Source organism: Mytilus trossulus, chromosome 13, assembly GCF_036588685.1.
Source record: "Mytilus trossulus isolate FHL-02 chromosome 13, PNRI_Mtr1.1.1.hap1, whole genome shotgun sequence".
Taxonomy (NCBI): domain Eukaryota; kingdom Metazoa; phylum Mollusca; class Bivalvia; order Mytilida; family Mytilidae; genus Mytilus; species Mytilus trossulus.
Genome location: NC_086385.1, coordinates 47,175,868 through 47,193,657, shown reverse-complemented (window position 1 = coordinate 47,193,657; position 17,790 = coordinate 47,175,868). Strand labels below are relative to the sequence as shown.

At 32.0% G+C, this 17,790-nt stretch overlaps 1 protein-coding gene and 1 long non-coding RNA gene across 2 annotated transcripts; both read right to left on the bottom strand.

The window, feature by feature from the left end:
- Window positions 1–1,522: 1,522 nt before the first annotated feature.
- On the bottom strand, window positions 1,523–4,500 carry LOC134693956 (uncharacterized). The gene is made up of 3 exons (XR_010102531.1): window positions 4,347–4,500; window positions 2,582–2,616; window positions 1,523–1,864 (listed from the first exon to the last, which is right to left on the bottom strand). It is a non-coding gene; the product is annotated as an uncharacterized LOC134693956 (long non-coding RNA).
- A 4,820-nt stretch (window positions 4,501–9,320) lies between these two features.
- Window positions 9,321–16,947, bottom strand: LOC134694851 (receptor tyrosine-protein kinase erbB-4-like). Its single transcript, XM_063555929.1, has 6 exons — window positions 16,796–16,947; window positions 13,193–13,561; window positions 12,479–12,610; window positions 10,883–10,963; window positions 10,458–10,576; window positions 9,321–9,742 (listed from the first exon to the last, which is right to left on the bottom strand). Exons 1-6 carry the CDS (start codon window positions 16,896–16,898, stop codon window positions 9,653–9,655), a joined length of 894 nt encoding a protein of 297 aa, XP_063411999.1. The 5' UTR covers window positions 16,899–16,947; the 3' UTR covers window positions 9,321–9,652.
- Between the last annotated feature and the right edge of the window lie 843 nt (window positions 16,948–17,790).

The following is a 17,790-nucleotide window of genomic DNA, read 5'->3' as shown; positions in this document are numbered from 1 at the left end:
AAACAATTGCGATAAATAAGTCGTCTTATTACATAAAGCAAATTCTTGCGATAATTAAGTCTTCTTACTGTTAAATACAAAAAATCATTGCGCTAAATAAAGTGCCTTGTTGTTAAATATAGCGAAATATTGCGATAAATAAGGCGTCGTATTGCAATATTCAAAACATTATCGCGATGATTATCATATATGGTTTAGTTATAAACAATAATACAAGGCAGCTCCAGGCTTCCGTAGATATCTCATAAAGTATATGAGATATCTTATAAACAACTTTTATATAAAATATCTTATCTATTCTATAAGATATCTTATATAGTTTATAAGATATCATATATAGTTTATGAGATATCTTATAAAGACAATTATATAAGAAATCTGATAAACTATACAAGATATCTTATAAACTATATAAGATATCTTATAAACTATATAAGATATCTTATAAACTATATAAGATATCTTATAAACTATATAAGATATCTTATAAACTATATAAGATATCTTATGAACTTTATGAGATATCTTATAAACTTTAGGAGATATCATATAAACTTTAGTAGATATCTTATAAACTTTAGGAGATATCTTAAAAACTACATAAGATATCTCCAATAATATATAAGATATCTCTTATAATATATAAGATATCTTCTATAATATATAAGATATTAAATATAATTTAATTTTTATGAGATCTCCTATAAGTTATAAGATATCTTATATACTTTATAAGATATCTTCTAAAGTTTATAAGATATCTTCTAAAGTTTATAAGATATTTTCTAAAGTTTATAAGATATCTTATAAAGTATATGAGATATCTTATAAACAATTTTTATATAATATATCTTATATAGTTTATAAGATATCTTATATAGTTTATAAGATATTTTATATAGTTTATGAGATATCTTATAAAGACAATTATATAAGATATCTGATAAATTATATGAGATATCTTATAAACTATATAAGATATCTTATAAACTATATGAGATATCTTATAAACTATATAAGATATCTTATAAACTATATAAGATATCTTACAAAGTTTATGAGATATCTTGAAGTAAGAATAAATAGCAAAACGGCTTGCCATTAACACGTGTTATTAAAGTTCACCATAAGGAATTGAAAGTTTGGTCGTGTTCACACGTCAAAATTTACAAAATAACTGGTATATCTGGGAAAGTTTTAAGGCATGACAGAGACTAGATATATAAAAGTTACATGTAGTATACGTTTCAGAAAATTGAAAACGTACCTGGATTTTATAGTCCAATTTTAAGCAGGTGCATAGGTTTGTCTGTAATCAGAGTAAAATTTGTTGTGAAAATACGGCCATATTAGCCGAAAGGTTATGATGAACCTTAAAATGCGTTTGACAGATAATGCTAAACTTAAAACTTACCTGTAGTTTGTTTAACTGTTGTAACAGGAACATTTACAGGTGCTTTCGTAACACTTGGAACTTGAGTAGTTATTTCTTCTGATCCGTTTGATTGCTGTGTCGAACTATTGATATTAGGAGTATGAACATTTGATGTACTCGGGGTACTATTTTTGTTGTTGTTATGATTAGTTGAAATGGTAACATGCGTATTGTTTGGTGTATTAGGCATATTTACCGAAGATAATGATTTCAACGTCGGAATTGTAGAATCGGACATTGAAGGACTTGAAGTAGTTGTAAGAGATGTAAAAGAGATGGGTGACGGTGTAGTTGTTTGTGAGGTACTTTGTGAATTTCGGACGGCTGAAACAGTAGATCCTAGATTTCCTGTCACGGGCGAAGTAGATGAATCAGTTCCTGGTGACAAAGTTGCATTCACTAAAACAATGCTGCTTATCATTGCAATTACTGAAAGAAAGAGTTTGTTGTGATCGATTGTTCTAAACATACATAGTGAGTATACATGTATAGGCTAAACACTTTATAGTAAGACAATTTTCAAAATAAGACATATCATTGTTTCGATTATACCATTTTTCAGTATTATTTTTCATTTCCCCCTTAATATTTTCAATCTCTTGTAACCATTCTTTTTTGCATGATGTTATTGTGCATAATAACTTGTTTCCTTATTTCGTCAAAACTATTTGTCATGAAAAATGAAGTGTAATTTTAAGCAAATATTTTGACATTATTCTATGGACTATTTCCAAAAAAAATAAAGAACGATGTTTTATTTTTACTATAACAAAAATGTTCTAAACTTCAATTTTCAACGTAAAACATAATGTCTTATCTGAAATTCGTGATCTTGTTTACCAAACAAAACATGGGGTAATAACGCAAAAAGTAAGGAGTCGAAATTACTAAGAAAATCGTTTACCCTTCACATTATTTTTGTATGCACTATAAATGCAAAAAAAATGTATGAAAAAGACAAAGAGAGCGACAGAAAATCTTTTGTAGAAGAAAAACAGACAAAACAACGTCAAAAAGACGAACAGATAAACAATTACTCTAAAGAAAACTAATGGTTAAGCAACACGAACCCAATCAATAATTTAGAATTGCCCCCTTTAAAATCAAAAGAGATCATTTGCCATCCTTTAAATACTAAATACTTACATCTCATGTTCATTGTGTGGTTCTAAAAGATGTTCCTGTAATAATAAAAAATAATTAATGTCGCTGTGTAAATAAATAATCTGTATGAATATATATTTTGCTTCAAAATGGTATAGTTAGTGTACCGGAATCTTTGAACACACAGACAGGAAAAGGTTCAAAACGAGATACATGTATACAGGGATTTATTTTCGTTTTCAGCATAAAAAAAGTGAATTCGTATTATTATCTTGAAATTGTCCCTTTCTTATTCAAATTCATCCAGATAAGTGCATTTCTAATACTACGAGAAAAATAACATTATTATCTTAAAAGTATAAATTTAAGGTCCTTAATAATTGAGCTATCTTATGAACAAGTAATGTTTCAAATATAATTAAAGACATGTTTGCAATTTTTAGTAATTTCCTATCGTGAACTCAACTAGAGATTTGGACATTTTATTTATGAAATGAAATACGCATTGTAATATCTGCAGTTTACAAGACCAGTTAAATTTGTTGATTAATATACCCAACCGGCATACTTTTTAAAAGTAACCCAAACCGACACAAAACAGTAGCCCTAACCGTAAACCTAACCCGTACTATTAAGTAAAAGAAGTCCTTGTTTCGCTATGAAAAGTCATTGACAATGTTTAATAAATATTTCATTTTTATCTGATACACCTTATTTTCTAATACTAATAATATGCATATTTCCATAGAAGTATTTTTCTTTTAAAAGACTAAATTTTGGAAAATGTGTTATGCTGTGTTGTAAAATTTACAAAGAATAGGTTAGAAATTCATAACTGAATGGATCCACCTATGACTCGATCATCACACAAAAAAGAACATAATTCGAATCATTTTTGTTTAATTATGATTTGCAGATTAAAGGTAAAAAAAAACTTCATTTATTAAATATTATGTTAAACATGTAGGTAGTTTCCTCTTTACGTATAGATAGACCTATATACTTTAGTATATACATCATTCGATGGAAAACGTATGTCCTTAACATGCTTGAAGTATTTGCCACTGGACGTTAAGCAACATACAATCAATCAATCAATAAAAAAACGAAATATACAATTGCACATGAAGAACAATGATACAACTTGGAAAAACGTAATATAACATCATGGGTATGACGAGTAGACCTATCACCAGTATTTATATTTGTTACGGAAATAATTAATAGACATAATCGAGGGTCTGAATGGTTAAGATAACAGAGAATTAACGCAAATAACGGTCAAAAACATAAAGAATAAACTAACAGAATAGACAATAATGGGGCTTAAGTATATACGGAGTACGGCAATGTGCGATATACAAAAAAAGGAGAGAGGACACGCCTATATATAGAATTATCTAAAATACATATTTGAAGTACCCTCACTCCAACCCTATCCAGACACCGAAACATGCATGTATTCATACGGTGAACCGGAACAATGTGTGTTCGTACGTTTGCTACTGCATCTTCAACACCTCCAAACTGACTGGTTTCATTAAATTGCTATTGTCTTTGCGCCCTTTCCGTGTTTCTTTACGTATTAGAATGAAATTATCACGAAGAATAATCACATTATTTGTATACTCAATTTACTATACAGATCACACATTCAAGTCATGTAAAAATAGTTCCCTTTATGATTTATAAGAGCTCATAAGTCGCTTATAGTATCATACACTGAGGTTTTCTAACTTCGGTCATGATTGTGGTCACCTAATATTTACGAAATTAATCCTTAGCTAAATATCCGTTATAAACTTACATGTAAACATAGAGCAATCCAGATTTTTCCGTTGTACTGTCCTCAATAATTTGAAGTCCTATTTTCATACACAGATTTATTAGACCCACACCCAAACTAATGTTAAACTATGATAAAAACTTTATCAGGAAAAATTCATTTATCAAACCGTTCGTCAGCAGGACAATTCATAAATACCTAGATAACGTTCGTTGTGGTCGATAATCTTCGATTACGTCACAATAAAATCGTATTTATCTTTTAAAATCACATCTCTTTACCAGTTCCCGATTCTTGAGTTGCTGAGATTAGTTTTTTTATATTAAGGGTAACAGTTGACTGATGACATTTTCTAAACCAGTCGTTTTCCCGTATGTCAGATATTTTCATATACGTTGGAATAATTAAGTGCACGTGTACCTTAAAGTAGATAAATGGGGTTGGTGAGGTTGGTGCAAGAGCTTTGTAATACGTGTACATTTTGCATGTAGGTATACCAACTGTCATCGAATCATGATATAGAATCAACTCCTAAAATATCGTATCAACTGGCATATATGTCATATATAAAGTACAAGCGATACTGAAATGTTGCTCAACAAGGGAGATTTAAAATCTAAATGAACTAAGCATGAAAGTATGACTAATTTAAGAAAATTTAGATGCATTCAAAACATGATATAAATCAAACTGATAATTAGGAAAATACGTACTGTGTTTTATAGACAAATTAAATTCTGTAAAGCATTTAACTCATCTTGATATCAAAATAAATGTCATCCAGAAAGATGTATTGTTTAATAACCTCTTCTTTACGATGGTCATTGGTAGTAGCCAATCTTCTTCAAAGCAAACCTATATATAATTTCACCAAATTTGATCCAGCTGAATCTCAAAATTATTATCAACAACAGCATGGCCATACGAACTGAAATACTTGGGTTTTGTCCATTGTTGAAGACCGTTCAGTGACCTTGAAGCGGCATTAGCCTGCTCTTTTTTGAAATATACAAGGTATCTTTTACATGCAAGAGATATCGCTCTCTCTTAACACGGGCCAGCGATTTCTCGTCACCTTCCAACGGACGCCAGACGTTCGTTTCTTCTACAGAAAAGACTCATCAAAGTAGCTCAAATCAATAGGTTAAAAAGGTCAAATAAAATTCGAAGTTGAAAGAAAGTCAGTTAAATGCAAAATAGGTTTTGACAATGTCTTTTATGGTTAGCTCGATATACACAGATACTAACTTAAAGGGTTATCTGTGTATAGAAGTATTGTCTCTCATTTAGCTTCACCCGTTACGGCTGTGAAACCCTTGCTTAAGTGGTGCGCTTGATTGCAATGCGGGATGTAATATATAAATACGCAACCACGTTCCGTCGAAATGGTTATTTGAGCTTTATGTCTTATATAAAAAAGAAGATGTGGTATGATTGCCAATGAGACGACAACTATCCACAAAAGACCAAAATGACACAAAGTCTTATGCCTCGTATAGAAAGAATGACACGTTACGAACCCTAAAAGAAAGTATAATTATGATGTCTTCTCTTGTACCGAACATTCATGAAATATTTAACCTAGCAGGATTTTAAGCAAGCAACAATATATTAATCATTTACACTGCATGTACGGGACGATAGCGTTTATTATAAAGGTAAATTAAAACTATGCATGTTGTGTTACTTCCTTCTTTGAAAGGAAATATTCTTTAAAAAACTATCACATTTGCATGTGACATGATCTGTATCTGGTATTAACTGTTATCTTAACTGGTACCTACTTCCGCATAAGTAATGAAATCACACGTGGTAATTCTTCAATTTATCAGGCCAATATACGTTTTTTTTTTTAATTTCTTGTTTAAATTGAAATATATTAATATAATAAATCTAGAAATAAAAAGCTAATACTAATAACTTTGGAAACGTTATCTGTGGCTTTTATATGTTATCTCTTAAATGAAGTGCAGGAAATAAACTATCTAGAGTGTATTTTGTGTTTTTGATGTTTGAATTAAAATTACAATTTACTGGCACAAGATTTAATGTCGTATGGCAGGTACATGTAAGGGACGACATCCAAAGTTGAATGTAGGATAAAAAAACCTTTTAATTCACATAGTTTTTTCACTGACCCGGGAAAATTGATTTACCAATAGTGATATATGTAAAAATCGATTTTAGATATGTTCCGGACCATATGAGTATCTGGACCATACGCGTATGGTCATGACCATATGGGTATATACTCATATGGTCCGACCATACGCGTATGGTCGGACCGTACGCGTATGGTCGGGGTAATCAACACGTATACTTTTAAACTCTTCATTTGGTGTGACCCTTCTGGTTGTAACGTTACTAAAATGTAATTTTATTATATATTAAAACAACTTATTAAAAAAACCCAGTTTCACACAGTTAATATTACTTACTATTTGTAAGTACAATTATAAGAAGATGTCAAAATCAAATGAGCATATCTTAAAAGGAATTTTATTGTTTAAAGTAGGTTACATCACCGCCAAGGATCATGATATTTATTTAAAGATCATGACATTTTTGAAGACATTTTTGATAAGTAAAATATTAAAAGTGTATGTTTCATTATTTTTTTCTATTCTTTATTTCTATATTTCTATTTTAATCTTTATTATAAGACCGGTAAAATAGCATTTAAGAGCTATGAAATAGCCACTGCTTTTATTTAATTTCATCTGTAATATTTATTTTACGATATTGGAGATCAAGAGTTTCTTAAAAACACCGTAGACACATCTGAACTGTCCCAATCGATATCACTGCACGCAGCCAAAACAAGCAATCGCAGAAAAGCTACATGTATGGTATCGTGTGAAGGTCATTCGAAATATACAAAAGTATACACGAATACAATTAGCGATGAAAACTAAGATCAACTGACTGTGGCATCAATATTTAATGATTATGTAGCTTTTGAAATGTAAAACTAATTCATTTTTTTTGTAAACACATTTGTTTTTAAGATAAAGTTGATTGTTTTATTTCTATTGTATATTTGATAAAATACCTATATGGTCCAAATACTCATATGGTCCGGCCCGTTAATAACCAAACAAGTATAATACTCATATGGTCCGACCATACGCGTACGGTCGGACCATACGCGTATGGTCGGACCATATGAGTATACGCATATGGTCATGACCATACGCGTATGGTCCAAATACTCATATGGTCCGGAACAGATATACAAAACTTGCAGAATTTTAACTCCTCCCCCAAACTATTTGATTTAAGTTTTTTTTTTTTTATCCTACATCGATCTTTTGATGTCGTCCCTAATTATATATATATATATATATATATAGTATTGAAAGATGTATTGGTTATATCCACTATCCTTATTTTATCCCGGCAAAGTGTGAAAACTGGCCAAGTAATAACGTGTATAAAGTATATGATAAGATTTTTCAAACAGTGTTGTTTGTATAAATTGTGGTTACACGTAGCATTGAACTTTGTGGATGCTAGCTTCTGTGTTGAAAACAATTTTGACACATTGAATTTTCATTTCTTTGAAAATTTGCTTGGAAGGACGTCTGTAATCAACTAATCGAATTTGAGTATGAAGTGTATTCCATAGTTTACCTCTACTGTAACATATACATGTATCAATGCTACATGTAGGTTTGGTTAGAAATGCCATTTTAATTCATAGTGGAAAACATATACAAAAGTTAACCAAGTTTATCAAACAGAAGCTCCGGGTCACCTTCAACCTACTATGTAATTCATGATCTAGAAAAAGCATAATGTTAAAATAACTTTATTAGAACTTAAAGGTACAAGTACACATCTGAAACTTCGGTATTAAAAACTTTATAAAATTCTAGTAGATTGCACAATGTAAATTGCTTCTATAGACTTCATAGTTCAAAATTTTTCAAAGGGGTGTTGTTATTCCATAAAATGTAAGAAATATTGCAGAGCGTAGCGAGACGATTTTTGTTGTTGATAATTTCTTGCTTTTATATTATATATTTTCTGATCAAAGGCTGGTAACGACCCCTTGAATCCACCACTGTGATCTGATTAAAGACGATTTACATATATACAATGTGTGCATCCTGTAATATTTTAACAGACTAATCCATCTGATGAGTTAAGCCTTTTCAACTGATATTTATAGTTCTTTCTTATGTTGTACTATAATACCAATGTCCCAGGTTAGGGGGAGGGTTGGGATCCCGCTAGCATGTTTAACCACGCCACATTATTTATGTATGTACAATGTACCTGTCTCAAGTCAGGAGACTGCAATTCAGTGGTTGTCGTTTGTTTATGTGTTACATATTTGTTTTTCGTTCATTTTTTATATAGATAAGGCCGTTAGTTTTCTCGTTTGAATTCTTTTACATTGTCATATCGGGGCCTTTTATAGCTGACTATGCAATATGGGCTTTGCTCATTATTGAAGGCCGTACGGTGACCTATAGTTGTTAATGTCTGTGTCATTTTAGTCTCTTGTTGATGCCGATCTTTTATTGCAAGTTTGAATATTTTACTATGTTTAATGTACATGTATCAATTATTGGGATTCCTACAGAGAATTAAAGATTTACGAAACGGACTTGATATTTTTGGAAAAAGGATGGACACGTAATCAGTATTTCATAGTGCAATTGACTGTGTGTCAGAGACATGTGACCTTTTTTTGTAAAATTTCAATATAAAATTATCTTTTCTATATAGATATTTTTACTCCTAAGGAAGTATCAAAGTGAGCGAAAATAGATTACATAATTTACTGATAATTTTGTGCGGATAACGTTTCAGTCGTAATAAAATCAATAAAAATATTATTAAATGTTTAATTTTAATTCAAGGGAATACATACATTATATGCAAGGCAAATGAATCTTAAATTAATTAATTTCAGGTGTTCTTAAAATATGTGGCATCGGTCCTTTATCCTAAAAACCAAATAGACAAAAAGAAGAATAATGCGTGTTAAATTTAATGTTTTAATTTGAAAATACATTAATACTTTTAAAACAATGTCTTGGGTTCGTTTTGAATAGTACATTCCTGATATATTACATATGCATTTTACAACAACAAAATAAGATCATAATCTATCATATGTATAACGTGTAAAAAAATGTACATCCTTAACAGTCTCGTTTTCGTTCAATCGCTCCATACGTCTCTAATCAAATATATTGATGTGTTTTCATACATATAATAGATTTCACTGTTTCCGTAAATGTTCTCAAACGAAAAGAAGTAACATGCAATTTGCATTGTGAGTGGTCTCCCTTGTATATAACCATGATTGCCTTTTAAGGCATGATACATTCTTGTCCTATTCTACGTGCATTTGTCGGACAGCTAGGAACACATCTATCACCGAACTGGAAATACTTGCACATCTGAAAAAAATAACACACAATGTACTTTTGTAGGCGAAACGTGTATTTGACGTACAAAATAAGAAGCCTGGCACAGGAGTTTGTTACTATTAGCTGGATTTGATATCCGTGGGAAACCCGGCAAAAAATAACAAGCCCATGTGAGCCTGGTACATGTACATGAACCTTAAATTTGTTCATTTTTTTCAAGGTAAGAAATAATGATTATCAATTTTTGTTTTTTTTTAAACTGTCGGCTATTGGAAGTTATTGCAACGGTGCTCCACTTCACACACACCCTTTATTATTTTAAGGCGTAATTGTGTTCATGCAGGAGATTTTCAAGGTCGTTGTAAAGATACTATAGCATCAACCATCTCGAAATTCAGATGATGGCAATCATTGAATAATTCATTGTTAGCTGACTTTGAAAATCATTTCCATCTAATAAAAAAATAAAATATAAGAATATTTTTTATAGACAGCTAAACCGGACTTAATTGAACCAGAGATTCGCATAAGTTAGTTCACGATTTGATTAACTGTGATACCATGTTTAAATAAAATGCTGTTGGTTATAAAGTCTTTGGTTGTTCTCTGTTGGATGGCTTTCTCATTTACAATCATTCAACATTAGAAGTTTTTTGGTTACGTAAATAAATCAGTTCGTTAAAACCTGAAGTACATAATACAACAATGCCTTATCACGTGACAATATTTCTGCAAACAATTTTACCTCACAATCAGAATCGCTTGGACCATAACACCCTATGGCACATTCTGGATGGCAACAACCTAATATATAACTGTCATAGCAACGGCCTGGACAGGAAGAGTGGCAATGTGAGCTCCGCACTGAAGAAAGAAAACAAAATATGTTCATTGGATGTTTAAATCCTGGAACGTTTGATCTTCTAAGAAAGACAACCGTGGCTGCATTTTTTTGGTAAAATATTAATCTGGTTATCTCGCTTTTTTTTATTGTAACATGTTTCAATTTTTATACGATCAGTATGTAGTTTGCCTATATATAGTCGATTTATACAGAAGATGGTTTTAGCTTACATGGTTTGTTTAAGATTTTCAACAAAGGGCTATACAAAACAAATCTTGCGGCCTCTGCGTTGTGTATATGTAGCGAAAACAAATTAAAGCAAGTACCTGTCTGACACATGAATCTAGATTCTCCCCAACAACGGTTTACTCCCTCAACCTCACACTCTGTATCACATTTCTTCTCACCTTAATATGTAAAATAATATCTATTTTGTTAAGAACATTAATAACATTAAGATATTCTTCAATATTATTTCTTTTTTCTAAACAAACTTATCGTTTCAAGGTTTTGCAAACTATTACTTCATAACGACAATTTTTCACATTAAAGAACTCAATAAATACAAACAAAATTGTACTAGCAAAATGAAGAAAATGGGCAGAGTTTTTCGCGTGTTGAATTTCATTGGTGGCTTTGGACTGTTATCGACTCCTTGGTCAGGTTAGAAACTCTTAGAGGCATTCTCTATTTCCATTCTTAAATTAAATGACAATTTTAAGTTGTGAGCTTATAAAATCATAGCTCACTCCACAAATGTTTTGTTCAATGATTATAACTGCAGCGGAATCTTATAAGTTCTTAAATCGTATTTTTGAAAAAAAGAAATCCATCTATTCAGTTGATCGCATCATAAATGACTGTCGAAAAAAAAGGAAGACGACATCAACTATTATTAGACAATTAAAAAAATTCAATTGAAGATATAAAGACACCAAAACGTCAAAAAGAAAAATAACAGTCGACAAAAAAAAAACCCCAAAAATAAATATTAGATTGAGCAGCAATAGCCCCACAGCACGGGATTACCTGAAGGTAACCCTTCACCAATGACATAAATCATGCGGTTAATGCAATATGGTGGATTATAAAAATTCCAAATGTAGTCAAAGAAATATCTATGAGAAATTCAATTAGGATGTGTTGCTTGCTTCGTGAAACTCGCCAAAGACTACAGAACTTAAATGTATTATGAAAAATAAAAAGTTTTCTTCTAAAGTCGAAGGCCTTTTTTAATTTCGAAGTTGAAATGTCTAAAGATAAAAGTCGATAAAATTGATTATTTAGATTTGCAAAAATATTTATTCGATGAAGAAAAAAAAATTGTTTGTTTTATATATTTTGATTCATGACCTAATAACTGCTGTTTTGTTCCATGGCTTTATCTTCAATGGTAATTTAAAAGTACAATGAGACAGCTACCTAACAATAATTACAAATACGTCTACAAGTATGGATTAGATAAGAAGATTACATTTTATTCGCAACTGTCATATAAATAGAATCTTTTGTCTAGGAAAATAGATTTAATCACGATTTTCTCTTAAATATCAGTACCCACTAAAAAAACAGACAGTTCATTGCTACAATGTTTGATTTAGTACCGTCGACATTGTCAAACACTGTAAAATGTATTGCAAAATTGAATATTTTAACAATCAAGCTGTCTTTTTTATATACTAAAATATGACATATTTTTCTTAGTTTATAAACTATCAAAGGCTTATGTAACCGGAGAGCATGAATTTCTCTTCAAAATTGTTCGTCTACTCCGGCATTCGAACCCGGGACCCCCGTGTTACAAGGCAGGCTGGCGCGTATACCGACTGAGCTAAATAAAAACGCCCTTTCTTAGCTCGACCGATTACGGCTAACTAAATATCTACCACATTGTCTAAGGGAAGCTATCTCGTCATACTTACAATTATCAGAATAAGCCAGTTCTCCATACTTTACTGGACCCTCGTTATCAGGAACAATCGAACCCCAATCTATTGTATCAATATAACACAGATGAGGATTCTGTGCAAAGAACACTTTTCCTTTGGAGATTTCTGAAAATAAACACATCGTGGGTGAGAATGTAAAAGTACATACGTATATATATAATCGGATTGTCTTTTTCATAATACACCGTCAATTGTACGTGATGGCTATTTAACGTGAAACGTAAGAAGGAAAATCTGACAGATAGAATCTATAGTTAAGCTTTCATAAAGCGGTCAGACATGGAATAAGATCCTCTGGACTTATCTACATAATTAGAAGTATTTCATATTTACGAAAACACTGTGCAGAGTAATAATAGGTTTTCCTGCTTTACACGTTTCTTTGCGTTTTGGCAAGAAGTGATGGAAGATGACGGTCGTTGTTATATATTTACGTTGTGGGTCTATCAGTGAACCATCTACTCTGTTGCACGTGTATTCGTTTCTGCATGATTTTTCCCGTATGTAAATTATAGTTCTTAAAATAAAGGTGCATCTCCCTTTATACCATAGTGTTCGTGTAGCCTAGTCTTAGTTTTATTAGTAGTGTTTTTCAGACTGGGGTTTGTCTTTTAATAGGTTTATATTTTTTCTTCAAAATATGACATGAAATAAAAATAGTATTGAACGTAAATATCAAGTTGTTACCTAACAATGATGGTAATTGAAGTTCCCGGAGTCCTACCCGTTTAGGGTCATTTCCGGCTTCAGAGGTCAAGGCCACTACAAGGCCGTATTCTTCACCCATTATGTTGTAGGTACTGTCTGCTCTGATCAATCGTAAGTTGATAAGTGGAATAGTTTGTACTTCTAACAGTCCCAGTAAAACATAACCAGTGACTACTTTGATGGAAGACAGGAAACTAATGTCATAGGAAGAGTTAATGGCCTTGTCCACGTGAGTTATCTCAAGATTTCCTTCCACATGGGTGCAGTCTTTGAATCTCCTGCGGAGTGATTCGTAATGGTCGTCCTGGTTACCAGACATTCCAAATCCAACATGGGTTCCATAACATTCTATAAAGTATTATGTTAATTATTATGATTTCCAAAAAAATTGAGATAGCAAGCTTAAGATTCTAAAGACATGGACATTATCAGACCAAAAGAAGTCCGGAAATGTGGAGCTATCTTACAAAAGATATTATTTTTATGATTGGGGCTAAAGCCTCGGTCACACCTTACCGGATAGCTCGAACGGACGGCTACCGGATAACTTTTTTTCAATCCGTTGATGTCCGTTAGACGTCCGTTCTTATCCGTTAGGCGTCCGTCCATATCCGTTGCATGTTCGTTAAGCGTCCGTTTTATTCCTTGACGTCCAATCTGTCCGGTGGAAAATTTTGAGCATGTTCAAAACTTTGAAAGGACGTCCAATGGATAAAATGTCCGTTGAACGTCCGTTAAGCGTTCGTTTTGTACGGTACTCGTCCGTTTTGTATCCGTTACGTGTCCGTTATGCATCCGTTAGAGATCCGGTAGACCAATTCACCAACGGACGTCTACCGGACGACTAACGGACGTCTAACGGACGCCTAACGGATAAAACGGATGTGAAACGGACATTAACGGAAGGATAACGGATAAAACGGATTCTTACCATATGTAAAACGCACAAATGCCAATTGAAATTTAGCGTCAGAAATGCCAATACTTGGTATGTTAGATTCTTGAGTGTAATGAATATTTATTATTCGTGATGGATCTTGGAGTAAGAGCACGTCTTCGCTACCAAGCAGCTCTTATTCAGGCCAGACTCAACTTAAATGTAGCAAATATAAACCTTAAAGCTGTCGAAAGGAGAAGAAGGAGAAGACACAGGAGATGGTGGACACGACCATAGCTTAGTCCTGAAAGACGACGCAGTTTTGGTCTATATGACCAACTCATGACCGAAATTGGGCGGGAGGATCGGCAGTCCTTTGTACACTTCCTTCGAATGCCCACAGAGATGTTCGACGAGATATTGCAGCGGGTTGGACCTCGCATAGCCAAGCAGAATACCTATTACAGAAATCCACTGGAACCATGACTCAAGTTAGCAATTACACTTAAACAGCTTGCTTCTGGAGCAAAATATCGTAGCATGTAGTACGGATGGAGTGTTCCGCATAACACCATATCCATTCTCATACCAGAGGTACATAATATAAACAAATTCAGAAAATCAACTTAAACTCTATAAGACTGAATTACCACACTGCTTCTACCTTGATTTTTTTTTAATCAGAGGAGCTCTATATTTGCACACATATCATGCTAAACAAGACGCAATATAAAATAAAATCAACTAAACCATTTAACTAAAGTGACCCTCGTGTGTAAAAACGTAAAAAAAATCAGATAAATTGTTCATTTTATTTGGTACGTGTGACCTTAATACCTGTCCTACTGACCACACTTTCCCAGAAGCAAATATTATAACATAACTAGATACCATGTCCATCTGACGCGCCTTTAATTTTCAGATGCTTTATTGCTTTTAATTTTCAGATGGTTTATTGCCTTTAATTTTTAGATGGTTTATTGCCTTTAATTTCAGATTATTTTATTCATCCGTTTTATCCGTTACGCTTCCGTTAGGTGTCCGTTTTATCCGGTACTCGTCCGTTGGATGTACGTTCGAAGTCCGTTCTGTCCGGTACGTATCCGTTTCACGTACGTTCAATGTCCGTTGTGTGTCCGTTAGGCAATCGTTACATGTCCGTTAGTACACCAACGGACTCCCAACGGATAAAAATTTTGTCAACGGATAGCTTTTTTTTTTATCCGTTAGGCGTCCGTTCGAGCTATCCGGTAAGGTGTGACCGAGGCTTTATACTATATTTACAAATTTAGCTTTGAATTGAGACGAAATTGATAGGTGTGATTTATGTTTTTAGTAAAGTAGAGCTCTTGTTGACGTCTAACCAACCTCACATGTTTTAAGTTTTTTATTTTTATAATTTGAGAAAAATTGAAATCAACAGAAAACAGAGAAAAGTTGGTGATAATATAAAGAAAAGAAGATTGCAAATGAGACAACTCTCCACAAGAGACCAAAATGACACAGAAATTAACAAACGATTAGATAAAATAAACTGCGCTGTTTACAAAGAAATAATTCTGAGTTGCTGTTAATAAAAGTTGTCTTTTTGAAATTTTTGTTGGAATAATATGGGAAAACGACACCCTTTTTCATTGGTGTTTCATTAGTTACTGTAATGTTAATATTTAATCTGTTTTGACGTATTAATTAAATGTGTACATGCGCTAAATCCATACTATATTACTCACTAGAATAACAGTAGTTTATATATTATGACCCTCTATTCTTAGCTTTCCAAATTAAAATTGAATCAGATTTGAACTCCTGTTATTTTAAAACCTGAAACTTTTAGCTGCTAGAATGAATAAAAAACACTATTTTTTCTCACAAAAACTACAGGCGAATAAGATAAAAGGTGATCTAGACGAATGGAATCGGAAAATGTTCATTCAAAATGTCTTAGATACAATCATTCGGCAATCCTCGGTAGAATCCGCTACTCTCCTTCTACCTTAGATGAGGGTACAGAATCGGCCGAGTTGAGACGAATGAGATACAATGTTAATCTTGGTGAGATCGAATATATACTGGTCCAAAATATTTTAAAAATTTGAAAGATAAATGTTTCTGCAACGTAAGTTGCTATTCTCTAAGCGGACGTGTTTTACTTTACAAACTCCACTCCTTTATCATTTTTATAAGTTATATTCTCTGACATTTTATGTTTAATTAGGGATTACATCATATCAAATTAATAAATGTGTTTTTGATTTTTGAGACAGGTTGTTATTTTATACAGAATCTTAATTTTTCTATGATCAAATAACGATAAATATACAACATGATATATGCATGTGTGTATTTCATGTCTGAAGTGTGTCTGTATATATAATCTAATCATATAGTGAAAGGTTAACAAAGGTCACATTCTTGTGAAGTTTTAAGTGCAGTTATAATCATTAGTAGAGTATTTACACACCACAATCATGGTGTGTGTATTTCTGATTTATAATTTACTATACTAGAATAAATGTTGATAAAAATATAATATTTGATATGTGACTTTGTCTACATTACTTTAAGTTTGATACACTGAAATCTATTTGCAGATTAGCGTTACACTTTTTAATTAGCACAACATGCATTCAAATGATTCATTTAAGTTATTATTTTCAAAATATTTAACCAAATATTAGAAATATTTAGATAATTAATTAACATACCTTTAGTTACTTCACTTTCCACGTTCACTATTTCAACACCAGAAAGGAAATTTAACACACAAAGAAAAGTAAATAAACACAAGAAACCCGAAAAATCTTCCATTTTGACTGCTGATGTAAAAAGTTCATAGTCACGTGATATGTTCTCATGCTACCTCATTAGCTAAGTGATGCGGAAGATGTAAAAAAGAAAATGTATCTTATGTTATTGTGCATATAAAAATATAGAAAAACCAAGCCAAAAGTTAACTTACTAAAGGGAGGGTTTAAATTTAACCACATCGAAAAACAACATGCGTTTTGATTAATTGAAGACTGCTTAATGTTCAGTGGCAAATATTTCACACACCTATGAAGACTTTAAAACGATAAGTAGATGAGATTGTAAACTCTCTTTTAGAGATAAACTATCTTAGATGTTAAAAACTATATGCACAATATTCAATAATAGATCATTTATTTAGTCAGATTTGGAAAATTCACGTGGTAAAAATGAAAGATGTATGTAAATGAGGATTTCATTAATGAACAAATATTGTTAAAAAAAATAATTGTTTAAAAAAATGATTGTACACAGTTATGTTGAAAACTGATTTAGAACCAGGAAGTGGAAAATTCAGTTAATTCATATTTATGTTGAAAGTTCCTAGAAAATCAACCTAAAATGTTTGAGTACATCTGAAAGTTCCTCTAAACGATTCTGGAACCGGCATTTTTTACCTATCGGGAATGTCAAATATTGGTCACCAATGCTTGAATTCACGCAGCAGTTTTTCTTGTGACGTCCTTTATGTGCCAGAATATACGCGTTGTATCTATAAATAAAGTGTATAGAAAATCAACCTAACAATGTTAGACTAGATTTGATTTTTAACTTCCTCGTCGGCTGAGGCTGGTGCCTGTTCTTTACATTTTTCACTTCACTACCACGACAAAACCGCTTAGCATTGGGCCATTCCAGTTAATATCTGCTAAAGGGAGTTGGATGGTCCTTT